The 18,814-nt window shown below is 36.9% G+C and overlaps 1 protein-coding gene across 4 annotated transcripts in view; it reads left to right on the top strand.

Moving 5' to 3' along the window:
• Positions 1 to 18,814, top strand: part of COL11A1 (collagen type XI alpha 1 chain) — a 180,275-nt gene that overhangs the window by 49,519 nt on the left and 111,942 nt on the right. The window contains exons 5-12 of one of the 4 annotated variants that reach the window (XM_036272168.1): positions 5,974 to 6,102; positions 11,500 to 11,652; positions 11,842 to 11,934; positions 13,909 to 14,163; positions 14,896 to 14,958; positions 16,345 to 16,386; positions 17,347 to 17,409; positions 18,083 to 18,157. In XM_036272168.1, coding sequence (XP_036128061.1) covers positions 5,974 to 6,102; positions 11,500 to 11,652; positions 11,842 to 11,934; positions 13,909 to 14,163; positions 14,896 to 14,958; positions 16,345 to 16,386; positions 17,347 to 17,409; positions 18,083 to 18,157 — 873 coding nt within the window. Of the gene's footprint in view, positions 1 to 5,973; positions 6,103 to 11,120; positions 11,238 to 11,499; positions 11,653 to 11,841; positions 11,935 to 13,908; positions 14,164 to 14,895; positions 14,959 to 16,344; positions 16,387 to 17,346; positions 17,410 to 18,082; positions 18,158 to 18,814 lie in introns of all 4 variants that reach the window. The other 3 variants (XM_036272169.1, XM_036272170.1, XM_036272173.1) reach the window with 3 other exon arrangements.

The following is an 18,814-nucleotide window of genomic DNA, read 5'->3' as shown; positions in this document are numbered from 1 at the left end:
ACTATATGGAATGTTGGAGGGAAAAAAACTGTGATGAGAACTAACGCCTCAGCAAATTCAGAAGTCTGGGTAGACAGGAAGCATAGGTTTCCAATTAATCTTCTGACAATGGCAGTTACTTCTTGAGAATTTTATGCCTTTTTAGGATTTAATGTCAGTCTTATTCCAGAATCTACAAACAAAAACTTCTACCAAGATCCCCCATACTTTTAACAAAGCCTTAATGTCAAAGATGAACTGAAACGTTAGTGCCAAGCAGGTATGCTATGAAAATAACTGTAGCACTTTGTTAAGCAGTTGCTGTTACAGTGGCACGTGGTGGAAACTGCTTAGCTAAATGTATTTTTCTTTCTCTCCTATTATATTTTTTCCTGATAGGCTTTACTTATAGAATAATGACTTTAAAGCTCCTGAACCTCAATTATTTTGGAATTCATTTTTAGAACAACCACAAATGAATTTTCCAGCAGCATTTCTTGTCTAGAAATTTGCCCTTCGGTTATTTGTTACTCGCCCTCAAATCCTACAATAATGATATGTAATATTTGTGTACACTTTACACTTTAAATACTGCTTAAGTACATATTAATTTTAAAGAATATCTAGGAAATGCAAGACAAGTAATAGTATTCTTAATATCAGGTATTGAAATAGAGGCTTGTAATGGTGGATACATTCACTGCCCAGCGATCCATTTATTCAGCAAGTGTTTATCTGGGCGCACTGTGTGCAGCCCATTCCAGAGACGGTGGGCAGTTTAGAGAATGAAACAAACAGGGCCTTACTGTCCTAAGTTTGTATCAGTGGGTTTTATTGAACAATGTTGATTGGCTGATTAAGTAGAGGACCACAGACTTTAAACTGTGTCTTCTGTCTTCTGGTAGAGACAGCATACTTTCCAGGCAAGAGATATATAGTGATTTAATCCTTAAACTTAGTATATGCATGAAGGGAAGACAGCCATTGCTACTTTAAGGGCTTCAAGTACATCAGGTCCTTGAATAAAGTTTCTTCTTTCCAAGTTGTTTTATTATGTCTTTGATGAGTTGCTGTAGGAACTTAATTCTTGTTTATATCAGTCAATGGAAATACTGATTTTGTTATACATCATTTTGCTTCAAGTCGCGGAACCTATCGAGACGTTAAGTAAGGGTTTACATATATATGGTCTTTCTCTTCTCACATTCCCTGTGAAATCATCCTGGGGTCCAGGGGCTCAGTTGGTTGAGCATTGTCTCATGCACCAAGAGGTCACCAGTTGGATTCCTGGTCAGGGCACATGCTAGGGTTGTGGGCTTTATCCCCAGTGGGGGGCATGCAGGAGGCAGCTGATCAAGGTTTCTTTCTCTCTCCCTTTACCTTCCTCTCTTTCTCTAAAATGAATATAAATATGTTTTTTAAAAAAGAAAATAGTCCCTGGCCAATTTGGCTCAGTGGTTAGAACGTTGGCCCATGGACTAGAGAGATCTGGGTTTGGTTCCCGCTAAGGGCATGTACCGCGGTTACAATTTGTCCCCGCCCCGGTTGGGGTTGTGTGGGTGGCAACCACTCGATGTGTCTCTCTCATCGATGTTTCTCTCTCTCTCTTCCTCCCTCTCTCCCTCTTGCTCTATCTGAAGATGAATGCAAAAGTGTCATCGGGTGAGGATAAAAAACAAAAACGAAACAGAACTGACCGAGATGATGGGTGTTGCTCTCCCAGCGGCCTGCAGGGAGGAGGGTCAGAAACAGTGGCACTGAGCTCACTGAAAGGTGGAGCCCAGCAGGCTCCGTCCGCAGCTGGAGTGCCAAGGGCCAGACTGTGACTGTGACAGCCACGGAAGAGTGGGGGATGCCACCCAACCTCCTCTCTGTCCATCTCCCACGGTCCTGGAGGTGACCCTTGTCTGTGCTGGAAACCGACCTGCAAGGCTGTTGGGTGATGCAGATTCTTTGGGCTCAGTGTAACAGAGGAATTTGTGAATCATTAGGATTTGGGAGCCATCAGAGAATATCACTTAAAAGAAAAACGAGACACTTTCTCTTTAATTGTTTCATTTATGCCATTTATGAATTGGGGGTGTGGGAACATACAGCCCAGAACATTAAGTTTGGCAAGTGCATTGTGTCCTTGAATGTTAGTGAAAAAGTATGAGTTACCTGAGAAAGAGACTGCTTGACAGGTTAGAGCGGGCCTTTCTGCTGGTTCTTCTGACACTTTTAACTTGGTCTGGCCTCCGGGGGCACCTCGCGGGCCGCAGGCGGGGCGGGCACCTCGCGGGCCGCAGGCGGGGCCGGCCCACTCAAGAGGAATTGAAGGCAATTTCCTGAAAGCAGACTGAATTTATCCTGGAAGTAATCATTATCATTTCACTTATAGACCTAAGAGCTTGAGCCCCCAATTTTTCCTTTCACTACAGTTCTTCACTGTATAAAGGGCTTTGCAGTCCTGTCCTTGCTCAGTCCAGAAACTGTGGCCCCTCCGCCCCCTCCGCCCCCTCCGCCCCCCCCCGCCCCCCCCGCCCCCTCCGCCCCCTCCGCCCCCTCCGCCCCCTCCGCCCCCTCCGCCCCCAGTGCCGCAGGCCCGCCCCCCCGCCAGTCCCCCCACACCCCCGCCCAGCCCCCCATGCCAGCCCCCCAGGCCCGCCGTCTCGGAACCTCCCAGGGCTGTTCTGTCCCAGTGGACTTGGAGGCTGGGTGACCAGAGACAAAATTGCAGCCGTGTGATTTACTCCAGCTCCGGGGGAGATGAAATTGCTAATTCTCGAAACTTGCGAAATTCAGGGAGATGTACAGTCAACAGATACTCAGAGGCTTCTTTTCCAGATATTGTCCAAAGTAAATTATCGTCTTAGGCTATGAGTAACAGCCAAGGTTGAATGTTACAAGTTTGTCTTCAGAGATTCAGAGTGGAACTGAAGACCTATGGGAAGAACAATTTCTAGTTGCTAGACTGACATTCAAGAGAGACTATTTGTAAATAAACTATTTAAAAATAAACTGTTTAGCCCTGGCCGGTTTGGCTCAGAGGTGAGAGCATCAGCTGTGGACCAATGAGTCGTGGGTTCGATTCTGGTCGTGGGTTCGATTCTGGTCAAGGGCACATATGTCAGCTGTGGTTCCCGGCCCTGGTCGGGTCGTGTGGGAGGCAACCAGTCAATGTGGCTCTATCACATCGATGTTTCTCTGTCTCTCTCTCTCCCTCCCTCCCGCTCTATCTGATAATAAGTAGAAAAATATCCTCAAGTGAGGAATAAAAAAAAGAATAAAATAAACTTTATTTGGACTGATGATTGACAGAGGGGAGGGGTGTTGGGGAAACTGAGCGAAAAGGTGGAGGGATTGAGAAGTACAGATCGGTAGTTACAGAACAGTCACCGGGATGCACAGCACAGCCTGGGGAATGTAGTCAATAATACCATAACCATGTACGGTGCCAGGTGGTACTGGAATATCAGGGGAGACACTTTGTAAAGTATATGATTGTCTAACCACTGTGCTGTACACCTGAAACTAATACAAAATAATATTGAATATAAATTGTCATGGAAAAATAAAATTTTAAAAATAAAAATAAATTGTTTATTTGAACAGTTCTAGTTGAACATTGATTCAGCCTCTGCATTGGCTCTTTTGGTTATACCAGAAATTCTTCTGCCATTCTTGTGATCTCATTTGGTCCCAAGCACGTGATCCATTCACAGGTCACTTTATTTGATCTCGGGGAATTGAACACCACAGCTGTACAGAGCCTGGCTTTCTATTGCTCATTTTAAGAAGCAGCTGCTATGTCATACAATTTAGGGGATTCTCAAGATGGGAGCTGACTTCACCCAAGCACTGCTGGGTCTCACACAGGATGAGGGGTTGAATTTGAAAATTCAGATACTTAACATTGACCCATGGACATGGGATCTTAAAATATTAAACCAATCTTGTAGGATACTTTTTCAATAGATATGATTTCTTACACAGACAGAAAAAGCTAAATTTGTTTTAACTGGTATATTTCATAGGATGTAATCACATTCATAGCACAGAGAATAGAAATAGTTGGGCCTTATAGAGAGTTATTATGTACGTATATAAAACAAAAATAAAAACAAGCCAAACAAACATTGTTCGAATACATGCATTACATTTTAGTTTTGAAAGGAGGATATGCTATGGTATTACTTATATAATTGGTCCAATAACTGTGGCAGGAACCTTTTGCACTGTACGTGGCTTTCAGAGGAACCTCATTTGTATAGATAGTCTATCAGATTTCCTTACATATGCTTCCAGTAGACTCACCTTCTCTGTAGGCAAACTCTCCAGCGTAGATCTGGTTTACAAAGCCGTGAAAGGCAAGGGAACTGCATCCACCGAAGCTTTGCAGTTGTTAGAGGAGAAGGATGCTTTTCAGAACCTGTTTGCTCCAGATGCCAACTTACTTGGTAACTTTCCCCTTTTCCAGCTGTGGAAATTTTTCTGACTATTGATTCCAAATATTTATAGTTCACTCAACCTGTCAGGGTGCTTTTGTTTATCTACAGACTGTCTCAGAACGTGCCATATGATTACCATAAAAACACTGTAAGATGTCTTCTGGGGGAGAGAGCACAGTAGATTTTTAACTGAGTTTTCCAGTTTCTTTTCAGTAGTATATTTTATGGCTGAGTATTTAACACCTGCAGTAAGAATTTATAGTGGAAAGTTTGGCAGGATTCCATTTATTGAAGTCAAGTTTCTTAACTAAAATAGTAAATACTTAGGAAACCATATTCTTTTCAAAAATATACTATTTTAAAAATACTGCATACATACAAGATAGGCAACATTTTTGTGTTTCAGCAACATCTTCACTTGATTCATTATATTTTCTATAATTTTAGTCTGGGATCACAGGGTTTTTAGCTTTGGAGAGGGCTCTCAACGCACTCATTTCACAAATGATGAATTAGGGTGAGCACCTTGCGTCATCCCAGGGAGTTAATGGCAAAGCTGGGAGAAATGTCAGGAATCAAGATTTCTAATTCAAACCCTCAAGGGACCAGTACTCAATGATGCCTCATTATTTTTTTTATACAGCCTAGTGAGGAATTCTGTATTCACATTTCTTATTATTTGTGATTACATTTTATAATTATCCACTTGTGGCTTCTCGGTGCTCTAAATTGATCGGGTGGTACTGTTGATCTTCACAATGAAATAACAAGGTCTTTAGTTACCCAGATTGAGTTTATTCAGGAATAGCAGAGGATTTGCAACTCGGGACAAGCAAACTACGGCAAGCCATAGACAAGTGCGAGGAGACAAAGGGCTGTTTCTTAGTCCTCAATGTTAGAGTCTCTTTAAAGTTTTAATGTCTATATATTCATCAGGCCCTAAGTGACAACTGTTAACAAAATGTAGAATGCAGAGAAAGCTGGAATAACTTAGAAATTATTCAAAATGACATCAGGAGTTCTGTGAATCATCTTCCTGTTCTCAAACCTACAGGCCTTGAATCTCTGAGTCAAATGGGTATCAACCGAGACATTTTTCTGGGCCTCATATCATTAATATGGTCATGACCCATAGATTTATATCAGAGTAGTTTTATGTTTAATTAGACCCATGTGGCAACAGATTGCTTCAAGTTCAGAATACATTTGACTTTTGAGCAACGTCGGCATTAAGGGTGCCAACCCTCTTCATCTGTGAATTTTTAAAAATTGTTGCAAATCTCCAAACATTTTCTGACATATTTATTGGGAAAAAGTTTGCATACAAGTGGGCCCCCACATTTCAAACCCGAGTTGTTCAAGTGTCAACTGTAGTAACAGCTGATTTGTAAAACAGGTGGGCGTTTCCCTTTCAAACCCTGAAGACTGTTTTTAAAAATGACACGTAAATACTTTTTCTTGTTTAGATATGTAGACATAAACTACACGTGGCCTTGGACAAGTCTTGTTCTAGACTTACATGTGTTTGAACATGCTGACCACATCCCTGTTTGTTTCCTGGCAGGGGGACATCCAACAGTTGTTGATCGTCAGTGACCCCAAAGCAGCTTACGACTACTGCGAGCACTACAGCCCCGACTGCGACTCCTCCGTGGCCAAGGCTGCGCAGGCTCAGGAGCCCCAGGTTGACGAGGTGAGGCTGTCAGATGGGCAGGGTTTCTGACTGCAGTGCCTGAGCCAGCGTCTTGCAGTTCGTAGGTTTAGCTCTATATATTCAATTTTAATGATAGTATGTTTTGTATATAATAGTGTTCTATTATTTCTAGGAAGAACTGACTTGAAAATCATTTTTGGTGTTTCTTCCCCTTATTAAAGTATTTTGTGACTTGACTTCCTTAAAAATAGACATACCTCAATTGCATATGATGTATATAAACATATTTTAGTTTTTAAAGGGGGGGGGGGGGAGATAATTTCTCAAAGCTATATTTTTGTCCTAAGCACTTCAATAATTAATACAGCCTCAAGACAAGGGTGCAGTATCTCCTGGGTCCCTGCCACTTGCCCAGGCCTTTGGAAATTTATGCAGATGAGAAAGGACAGTAGAACCATCTTAAAATTTTCAGGATGTGAGGGAATTTTTTCGATTTCTTACAGGCTACCCTACATTGATATATATGTTTTATTTTTCTTGTATAAAATTTGATATAAATCACAATGAAATAAAAAGCAGTATGAACTGATTGCAATCATTAAACCATTTACATACTCTTATTAATGTTCTGTCATTTTATTTGAAATCAGATGTGAAACCATTCTTTCAAGCTATTTTCTCAAGAAAATCAATCACAATGTAATCTGACTATTCTCATTCAAACCAAAAATACATGTATCTAAATTACTATAGTTATAGCAATTTTGTCAGACTTGAATATCCCAAAGAAAAAAAATATAGTACACTGTACCCTTTATCAGGATTTTTAGGTAATATTCTTTGATGTGGATTTTCTGGAAATTAAAAAGAAAACGAAGGAAATTAGTCCTCAGTTGGCATCAAAACTATATATTTAGATTTTTTTTCTCAAGTTGAAAGTGTTAAATTTTAGAAGAGATGATGGAAGTTTGAAAACATTAAAACTGTCCTGTTTGAAAATAGCTCAAATAGCATTCCCTTACCTTCTAAATATACTATCATTAGGGGCCTCCTTCTGAGTTTTGCTATTTAAAACAGACTAAGATCTTATCTTTTTTAATTAAAAATTTAAAAATACTGTTAATTAGAACAGGTTAACATCTTATTTTTTTTTTAATTGTTATTTTGCATGTGAGTTCAATTTGAATATTACCATTTAAATGCTTGAAGTACATATTTTTTGACATTACATTTTAAGGTATGATAGTGAATTCTGTTGTATTGATCTTTTTCCATGACTTAATATTAATTTTTTTTAAAACAGGATAAAGTCTTAAGAAGCTGACAGGAAGGTCAATATGAAAAAGAAAAGAGAAATTACTTGGATACTTGTGTTTGCTTGTTTCGCAGTTTCAAGTGCTTCGTTCTCTTTATTCCCTCATGATTTTTAAAACAGATTTCTATGAATTCCAAGAGGATAGGTAAAATAGCCATCAGTTTTAGTGCTTTTATATCTTGGAGATTGTGGAATAATTCAGTATTAACATGTATAACATTTAGCATGCATGTTCAAGATTGATGAAGTTTATTTTGCTCCTGTTTTAAGAAAGATAAGGCTCGTATATGTTTAGTAGGAGATATGGCTCTGATTTTTGAAAGAATAAAGGTATGCATTCCTAATATATTACCTCCAGGTGTCTTATTTCCATGTTTTAATGCTATTAGTCAGGTAAGCTGAGTTTTTTTGAATAAAAATAATTTTTATCCCTCTTTTATCTTAAGTTCATTTAAAAGTAAACTTGACTTTGTCTATTTTAGTTGTCCATACATATTTTTAGCATTATGAGATGCCAAATTTGTTTTTACTACAAGCATTTGATGAGAAAAACAACATATTGCTAGAAAAAATGGGTGCCTGAAAAATCTGGTTGGGAGATGCAGTAACATAGTCTCTTACTAGTTTCTCTATTGAATATGTCACAATGAAAAATTTAAATCAGCTTTCACATTTTTTTCCTATTTCTAAGTGATGTTGATATTTCAATAATCTGATAACCTTTTTCTACTAGTATGTAAAAAACTGGTTATCCAAATTTGTAAGCAATCCTTACATTAATTTCGAATTATAATATGTCATTATATTACAAAAATGCATTGAAAACGGATATAAAGGTGTTCTAACTCTACGAAATAGGAATGCCACTGTATTTGCCAATGAATAATGAAAATAAAGTGCAATCTGGAGCATCAAGCATACATGTTGTACTTTACATTAGCTTATTTTCTATTAATAAATTTGTGACATTGCATATTTATTATTCTAATTTGGATTAATAAATATGTCAGCTTCTTTTAGAAATTAACTAAAGTGTGCCTTTTCTAACGTGTAATTTAGTCTAGTTAGCATCCTCTAACTAACACATTCTAATTCATTCTTAAGAGTCAATTTTTAATGTTTATCATAATACTGAAAAATGCATAATGTAGATATATTTGAATATAGTGATAGTATCATTAAACTTGAATCTTATTTGAACCTGCACAATACCATCAATGTGGAAGAGTAGCTAATATGAAAATTATGACAGTTTTTAGATTTTTACACTGTTAGATTATTTTCCAATTTACAAGAAATTAGATGTTAATCTATATATGGTTCATTCTCTTTCTTTTTAAATTTGTTTATCTTGACTGATTTTAAAGAGAGAGGAAGGGAGAGGGAGAGAGAGATGGAAACAACGATGAGAGAGAACATTGATTGGCCGCCTCCTGCCTGCCCCCCACGGGGGTTTGGGGCTGTTACCTGGGCATGTGCCCTGACCGAGAATCAAACCGGTGACCTCTTGGTGCATGGGTTGATGCTCAACCAGTGAGCCACACCGGCCGGGCAATAACTGACTTCTTTGGCACAGGTTTATCGATAGGAAGATAGATAAGGTAGATAGATATATAGATAGATAGACAGGCAGATAGATTGATGGATTATCTTTATTTATATAAAGCTTCAATACGAGGCTTTAAGATGCATTTACATCGTCCCTTTATGCCTTTATTGCTTTTTCTTTTTACAATTTATTATGTAGATGCACTTGATGCTAAAAATTATACTTAATTATAAAACTCTAAAGCATAATTTACATAAAATAGACTGGCATTTTTTATTATTGTTGTTCTTGTTTCAGCTGGTCACTCATAATGATAGAAACCCAGTATTTCTTATTTCAACAGGGATGACTAGAACTACAGCAACATTACTCACGAGATAATATTCAGTCTCCATCAATGTCTACTTCATATATATCTAAATTCAGTATTTAATTATTTTATTTACTTAATGATGTTATTAATTATGCTTATATTAACTTTCCTAGAAATAGTTGGCATTATATCTTGCTTGCAAAGGCATGAAGAAACAAAAATGTCCAAAGTGTTACATATATGCATTTTTCTATTTTACCAAATTCTATACAAGTTCTACTTAGAATCAAGCTCCATTGCAATGCTTCCAATGTATATTCATTGAAATTGAAGATATTGCTGGAGAGAGAAATTGATGAATCTCTTTAAATAATTTAATCAAATCGGAGTTTTGACAATCATAAAGAAGAACCAAGGCATGTCTGTGTTTATATTTCAATATGACCCACAGCAGAACCCTCCAGGAGAGTTCACTGTAGTATGAGTACTTCACGAAGGCCCAGGTGTGCTGTATCGCCACAGTGATCAAATACACTAAAAGACTTGTGGTCAAGAGTTGATTTATGGGCAGATTAAAAGGGATTGGTTAAAATGCCAAGAGAGGTTCAGTTGGGACATAATTGGAATTTTACCCAAAATAATACTTAAGAGATTCAAAATAGTTTGCATTCAGCATTAGAAAAGTATATATACTGTATTAGTGTTAGCTTGCTTAGTTTGTTGCTTAGTATTTCATACTATATATGGCCTGATTATATTTACAGTGTTTTAAAAATAGATTTTTATTGATTTTTAGAGAGAGAAGATGGGAGAGGGCAAGAGAAACATTGATGTGAGAACAGAACAACATAGACTAGCTGCCTCCTGCACGCCCCCTACTGGGGACTGAGCCTGCAATCCGGGCATGTGCCCTGACCAGGAATCTAACCAGCAACCCTTTGGTGCACTTGATGACGCCCAAACAACTGAGCCACATGGGGCCAGGGCTTACAGTTATTGGTTTAATTAAAACCAATTATTAATATATCCTTCACAATATCCATATTCTTGTTTAAAACTTAAAATTTTCATAGAGATTTTGCTGTGAAGGTAAACACATTATTTTCCTCTTCATTCAATTTGCATTATTCTCTTGCATATCCTTCAACTAAGAACATGGCTCTTCCCAATAATTTTTTAAATAAAATCTAGTATAAAATAATATTAACAACATGAGTTTAGTTTAAGATATCTAAATGGTATACCCCCTTTTTTTTTGTAGATACAAAGACAGTATATTTTAAAATTTTAAATAAAGTGTTAAATATAAGCAGGACCGATTTTGAATCTTTGGCTTCACAAGTATTTTGTGCTCATTTGGATCATGTCCTGTCCATTGTATTTCTTTTCCATCCTCCCCCTCCACTTCACAATAAGTACCAAAAACCACACTTGGGAAGATGGTTCTCTATACTTTTATTTTTATGTATGTAGCTTAATGAAAAAAAAAAAAATTCACCCATTGAAACTATTTTGAGCTTCTTATGGAGAAGACTTGTGGAGTAATTTTATAAGCCAAGATTAACACAAATATTTAGCAACTATGTTCAAATACATAATTGCTATGTTTGAATTAATAAATAATTAAGTATTTGAATTAATATTTAAACCTTCTGTTTCTTTACAATCCTAACCACTATTATGCTCATAGAACACCTGCTTCATCACATGTTATTATACTCTGTGTAAGACAGTATAATACAAAATAACATTTAAGTAACAGTATTTCTTTGTCTCTTAACGTTTACTCTAAGTAAAGGTTAAGAAGATGATTCCTACTTTATTAATAGTATTACATGCAACTAACAACATTGCCCGATATTTTTTCCTTTGCAATGTAGTATGCACCTGAGGATATAATGGAGTATGACTATGAGTATGGGGAAGCAGAATATAAAGAGGCTGACAGTGTAACAGAGACACCCACTGTAGCTGAGGAGACAATAGCACAAACTGAGGTAAAAACCAAGTAGCGCCTGGTGCGTGGTGTCCTGCTGCTCGTCGTCCTGTGGCTCCTCGTGTCCACTCTCCTCACGCTTCCCATCAGCCTTTCGTTCACCTGATTCCTATGAGCCAGCAACTGTGGTTTCTATTTGGCAACAGCTGTCGTGACGGAATGATGCTCGTTTTGCTTTGCTTCTGCTTCCTTTCACCCAAACTCTTTATTTCCCTTCTCACTTTATTTATGTTTTCCATTCCATCTTTCACCGCGTTTTACAGAAGAAGAAATCCAATTTCAAAAAGAAGACGAGGACAGTGGCCACTAACTCAAAGGAAAAGTCCAAAAAGTTTACACCCCCTAAATCTGAAAAATTTGCATCCAAGAAGAAGAAAAGTTACCAAGCAGCGGCAAAAGCCAAACTAGGGGCCCAGGTAGCAAAGCAAAAGCAATCAAGATCTCTCCTGGATAAGCGGAAGATCTCTGATGATGAGTCATTGTCCTAACCCAACTAGATAAATCCTCATTTGGCTAATATGATAACCCGATTAAATCGTGATTTACAAGGATTTGGAATCACCTTACATTTTTACTAATTGCTTTTCTATTGAATTTATTATCAGGCAAATATTGTCGAAGACTTTCAAGAATACAGCTATGGAACAATGGAAAGTTACCAGACAGAAGCTCCTAGGCACGTGTCTGGAACAAATGAGGTAATACCCATCAGTACTATTAAATCACAGTCCAAGATTGCAAACTGTGTCCTATTTTCTTGATATGCCTCACTCTGGAGGAATCTATTAATAACCTCTGAAAGTTTGGTGTTTTTACTGTTTCACTGAGGTAAGGGGAACAATGACATTGGTTCAGTAGTACTAAAAACAGTTCCTTCACAATCAACGTCAATTCACATTTGTGTGACTCCTGGTTTCATGCAAATGCTAAATTGATCAAATTTAATTGGCTGCTATCATTTTCTTGACTGCTCCTGGGGTCCACGAGCTTCTCAACATGTTGTGATGAAGGGTATTCACAACATGATCCTCTGGGAGGAGGAGACTCCTCGCAAGTGAAAATTGTATCCTCAAGTGATACAATGAGAACGCATTCCACTTGAGCAATAATCATGCATTTTTATAACAGCAGGCATTCTGAGAAAATGCAGTCTTCGTGAATTTTAATAGCTAGTTACAATTTTACACTTGTTAGAAACGCAGTGTTAATTATGGTTAAAATAATATATCTTAACCTTTTTCATTCTTTTCTATGAAAAGGTTAAGTACATGTAGGTACAAATCAAACAATCTTTCGGAATTTCATATTGTGGATACATTCTGATCATGAAAACATGAGCATAAATTCAGTTTAACTTTGTTAAATATCTGTCATACCTGGTATGAACAATACCTGAGTAATTTAGTTATTAGAAAATTTATATAACCTGTCCCAAAAGGCAGTTAAACTCAGTGGTGCATTATATGCAAATGCATAATCTAGAATAATAACATTTCAGCTTGAGAACAGACTTTAAGGTTTATCTTGTCCAAATTAATCATTTCCAAAATGGACATCTTGATTCAAGATGTTCATTTATCTGCCCAAATTCATCTAGCTTTTTAGTTCTCAGCTATCAACACAGTAATATTCTGATGCTGGATAATATGCACCCTCTGTAGAGATGTATCTTCCTTGTTGAAGAATACAAAATACTATAATTATTGGACATTTTACTTTATTTAACAATTGCTACCATAATCATTCAACCACTTTGATTCACATGATTTTGTATAATACTACTTAATTAGTCAATATTTTTTTATCATCTGGATTCACTATGTCATAGAAAACAAATCACTTAAAAATAAAATTTGAAAAGTAGCAAAGTAAGTTATTTAATTTGAATCTCATCAAAATCAGAATATGGCCAAAACTGCATAATGACTATGATCCAGGTTTGTGCTCTTAATAGAGAATTATTCATAAGAAAAAGAAAGTTATACTAAGTTTATATTTCTGTACCCATGATGATTATTGATATAATTTTTACTTTTAAGAGAGTATTCTCTACTCTTTAAGAGATCCAACAATGCTATATTTTACTTGATTATCTTTAATTTTGAGGACTGTATTCTATATTTTATTGGCTTTAAGAACTCTATGGTGACACAAAATTTCCCTACATGCCAGTTACTCTCTGTAAATATTGCAATGATAAGTCTCAGTATTGGCGTGAATATTTTATTTCTGGGATTGAGAAGCAAAGTTACATGACTTTTCTGGGCGTAATTATATTGCTTAAGGATGTTCTATGAGATTTGAAAATTAAGCAAAGCTTTAACTACGGGCATATTTTATTATTCAAATCCTAAACTGTAAAGTAAATATCAAATTCACTAACAAGTGGTTTTTTTCCGCCAATGGAACAAGCAAATACACATGTTGCAGTCATGTGACTATTTGCAGTTTATTGGGAAAAGTGTTTTGAAAGCAATGTATCCTTGTACATACTGATGTACAAAACTATTTCTTTCAATGATGCTGGCAGAAATAGTTCTCAGACTTGCTTGAGTAGCATTCAAATCGCTGCTCCCTCATCACATTCCATCAAACTGTAATTGCAATTGCTCACCTTGCTTCACTAACAGTAACCTTCATGTTCTCCAATTCCTTGCAACTTAAATGAATAGCCAAATCCAGTTGAAGAAGTATTTACTGAAGAATATCTAACTGGAGAGGATTATGACTCCCAGAGGAAAAATCCCGAGGACACACTGTATGAAAACAAAGAAATAGACGGCAGGGACTCTGATCTTCTGGTAGATGGAGATTTAGGCGAATATGATTTTTATGAATACAAAGAATATGAAGATAAACAACCAAGCCCCACTAATGAAGAATTTGGTCCAGGTGTTCCGGCAGAAACAGATATCACAGAAACAAGCGTAAGTCAGCATTACGCTCTGAGTTACTGTGTCTTAGTTCTGGATGTTTCCATGTTCATCTTGGTCTTTCCAGATTCAAAATGCAGCTTGTCTTTTCATGTAAATTTAGAGTACTTGTCACGACTAGGACATCTTGATGGATTCTTCCCCGTGGGATCTGCAGCAAGTGTATCTCTGGCCACATTATTGGAGTCTTTGTTTGAAAGCATAATCTTGAACAGAATTGTATCACATTTTCTTTTCATTATATGATTAAAATATAGTCATTATTATTCTGGGTAGTAAGTGTAACTTCTAATTTTTAGACTATTTAATTCTTAAAAATTATTTATTTTTTGGTGAAGCTCAGTGATGTACCATACTTATTACTATTGACTTGACCTTTTGACTGCTTTCATGCATTTTCCTACTCCCCTCCTCTGGGTTATTAATTTTAATTTGAGGACACTGCTTAATGCCTTGGGGTCATAATTGAGGTTCCCTAGATGCCTTTACCTTTCTGTGACATGTCTGTAAGAAGCAATTGCTCAGTCTCATTCAGGATTCAGTATTAACATCCATTTTGTTTTCTTGTTTTATATTTTCAGTATTTAAACCTATAGTAGGTTGCTATTTAAAAAACATACTTTAATAGGTTGTTTTAAATGCATTTAGATAGTTAAATTGCTTTATTAAAATACTTAATGGCCTTATTTACTTAAAGACAGGCTGCTTGAATTTTTCACTCAACAGATAAATGGCCATGGTGCTTACGGGGAAAAAGGACAGAAAGGAGAACCGGCTGTGGTTGAACCTGTAAGTACTGCTGTGATACACTGTAAAGGCTGGTGCAGCTGTTTAACTAATACTAGGGGCCATCATTACCTTCAATCACTATGCATGTTCATGGATTATATAGAAAATTCTATGGTGCAAGTGTGGATAACTGTCACAGTTGACTTAGTAAGGCCATGTCAGTAAGTGGAATGCTCATAAATGAACTCAGAAGTATAGAGCTATGGAGTTTGGGAATTTAAAAGTAGCTGAAAGTTGTTTAGTCTAATCCTTTCATTTTACAACCAAAGAACCTGAGATTCAAAGGGTTTAAGTAACTTTCCTTAGGTTTAAATGTTTGGAGGTTGAGATATAACCAGACTTCAGCTGTTCCGGTTTCCGATCCAGTGATTTTTCCCTCTTATTTCTGATTGACCTTATTGGACATATGCTCTTTGTCATAGATACAGATAAGTATGAAATAAATACTTCAGAGCCAAATAACATCATGTAATAACATGAAGATATTCTTTTAAAAGTTCACTTCCTTACCTCCTATTTAAAAGGCTGCAATTCACTCCAAACATGATTTTGAAAATTATGTTAATGTTTTTACCACTTAAGAGAGTGGTAAGAAACAAGTTGTTGCTGTAAAGCAATCTTACTGTTGTTCTCCCGAATGAACACCTTGGGTAGTATATCTATTATTGGCCTCAAGGTCACGAATATTATTTCAGAAATTACAAGGACATAAAACTTCAAGAAGAGGAGGGGGGATAAAAATGAACAAGCTACATTTTTGGCCATCCACTCTATTGCTCCAGAAGCTGAGAAAGCATGCCACATGCTCACCAAAGCCTTTAAAAATGTGTCTTCAGAATGAATTTACAACCAACTTTTTAAAGTGACAGTACAATTTTCAGCAGCAGAATCATAAACATTGTAGAGATGGCTTCTTATCCTGAACTAGTACTATATTCTCTTATCTATTTAAGAGCTTCTCTCATATTCATCCCTGACTCTTTCGTCTGGACTTTCCTCTTCTTTTCTGAGTCGAAGAGCCTTGCCTTCTTTCACTCACGCAGCCACTATTTTAGTTCCTGCTTTGTGTCTGCTCTTATTCTGGGAGCTGGGGAAGCCTTGGCCACATACCTTGCTTTACCCTTCTTGGAAAAACTTAGCATATTCCCCTTGTAATACTACTGATACGAATATTTATTTATTTTCTAATTAGTTCATAGATTCTCTGAAGACAGGGACTACTTCTTCTACTGTTTGAATTTCCTCCATTCCCCATGCAAAAATGTTTGTAATTTATGTGGTAGGAGTAGAGAATTTGCTTTTTGAAGTGCTCTCTTGGAGTCAGTTAGATAAAAGGTTAGGGGTTACATTCCCCTAGAAATGATCCTCTATTTTTTCTTATTATAGGGTATGCTTATTGAAGGACCACCCGGGCCAGCAGGACCTGCGGTATGTAAATGTTTTAAGATAATTTTTATAATCAGGTATAAGATTTTCATTACATTATTGAGTTGACATATTTCAGACTAACTTGAGTATTGAATTATAGAGACAAATAGTTGTTCAGAGGACCTGGTGGCCTTGAATTGCTTTCTGATTTGGCTATCCAAATTATATTTTCTTGAGAGCAGTGAAATTACACTTTGTTTTAAGTATTTTTGTTGCTTAAATATTTCTGCATCTAACCTCATTTTCAACCTTCTACCTGAAAGTTATGAAGGTAAAAGAAAAGCTGTCGCTAATTTTATTCACGGGGTATAGCTACATCTCAATGAGTGGAGCTGAGAATTCTGAGACTGTACCTGTCTTATCTGTTCTTCTGAAAGGAGTGATTATCCGTGTCCTTTGTCCCTTCCTAGTGAGGCTGATGTCACTTGGTGGGTCTTTATTCTCAGGCAGTTGTACCGATCTGACTTTGTTAACAAATCCTCTGTCTTTTGGGGGAATTAATTAAATTCTTGTCATTTAAAATAAGTTTGTGATACTGATGCTTTTAAATACTATTACCCATTTAAAAAAATAAGAATGCGTCCAGGCTAAACGATGCCCACACTTCAACTTCGTTCTCCCATGTCCGAGGTCTAGTTGTATGCATCTACCATGTCTTCAGGGAGAACTGGAAGCAGCCTCTAGCTCAGGGACTGGTGTTGGAGAGTTCTCCCTTCCTGTGTTTCCCTGGGCTGTCTACCTCTCCTGCGAGAGCAGCTTCACAGGGGGCAGGTTGGAATAGCAACCAAGTAGTCCCTATATGTTGTCTGTTCATAGGAAGACAAATAGGGCAATTGTTTGGGAGACAGCAGTGTGTTTATGAAATATAAATGAGCTATTCTTTGACGTTGGTAGGATGAATTTGCCTGAATACTAATGAGAGTAGGGATCTGACTCAGATCACTGTTTATTTCTCTTTAGGGTCTTATGGGTCCTCCAGGTCTACAAGGCCCCTCTGGACCCCCTGGTGACCCTGGCGACAGGGTAAGTGAAGGGGCTCCTTATAACCAAAGAATGTAACAGATTAAAAACTTAAAATATGTTATACAAGTTTAACATGTTATTCTTCTCATTTTGGTTGGGGGGCACGGTCTCTATAAATTTAATGCTAGGCAACATTTAGGTTAACTTCTCTAACTGTAATTTTAAAGTAAGAATAAATAATGTGCATGTTATCTATGTGATAAGTAGTATGAAAACTTATTTTCAATTAATTTCCATGTTGATATAAACTCATTACTTTAGATTCAGTGCTTCAGTCTGAATTCAGGCAAACTGTGCAGGAACTCCCATGGCTGTGTGGTCGGCGGCTGGTAGAGCAGGGTTCAGGACCCGAACTCTCACGTGAGGGCCCCGTCTCATTCTCGTGGTGAAACAGACCACTTACATTACGTTCCTCCAAACTCTTCATGTCAAATTCCTTTCCCTTTCTTATTGTCAATCCTTGTAGCCAATAACCTTGTGCATTATTAAAATAATGTTAACTAGTGCAATGACATATAATCTTTCCTAAGGATACTTACTAAAAGGAGATTAACCAACAACGAAAGGACACATGAAAATAGATTATGTAGACTTATTAAAAGCTATTCAATTTCTAATACATTCTGTTGTTTCATCTATTTATTAATTTTGATGATTTTATTTGCTTTCCTAGGGTCCCCCAGGACGTCCTGGCTTACCAGGGGCTGATGGTCTACCTGGCCCCCCTGGTACCATGTTAATGTTGCCGGTATGCTTTTTCTTACTGCTATAAAGATGACTTAATATTTTCTCGTCTTATTGCTGCAAAATGTTGTTGGACCATTGCAGAGCAATCAACTGAAAATCATTGTATGAGGCAGAGATATTTGAAATCAAGCAGCCTATGGGAATTATGAGAAATTTTACTAAAGTAACACTTTGGTCAATATCAACCTCTGCTTTGGAATTAAGGTTTTATTATTTGATTGTACTTTTGACAACAAAGCTTAAGAGTTTCTTTCTTAATAGTTCCAGTCATGTGTTTTATCCTGGGTCAGATGGTTAATGTGTATTTCACGTGTTAACATAATTTAATATACTGTTTCTCACCATATAGGCAATAGTAGATACTTTTTAAAAAGAGATATCTCTATAATGTCATTATTCATGTCTCAGAAATTATTTGTTTTACCATAAATTCCCTTTAATGTTGCCCTAGTTCTCTGGGGGAAAATGATTTATCCGTATAAATGTAATAAAATTGCAAGTAATAATTATGTAGGGCAAAATCAACTCATGCTGCATTTTGAGTTAAAATTTAAAAGAAACTTTAGAATGTTATGGAGGGAATATAGGTAGGATCAGTTTTTTAGTATAAAGACTTAAGAAAAGATAAACAAAATAAACACATTTCAAGGAAGAGTCC

This window comes from Molossus molossus, unplaced genomic scaffold (assembly GCF_014108415.1).
Source record: "Molossus molossus isolate mMolMol1 unplaced genomic scaffold, mMolMol1.p scaffold_m16_p_20, whole genome shotgun sequence".
Taxonomy (NCBI): domain Eukaryota; kingdom Metazoa; phylum Chordata; class Mammalia; order Chiroptera; family Molossidae; genus Molossus; species Molossus molossus.
The sequence above is the reverse complement of the archived record's forward strand: the minus strand, read 5'-3'. Positions and strand labels throughout refer to the sequence as shown.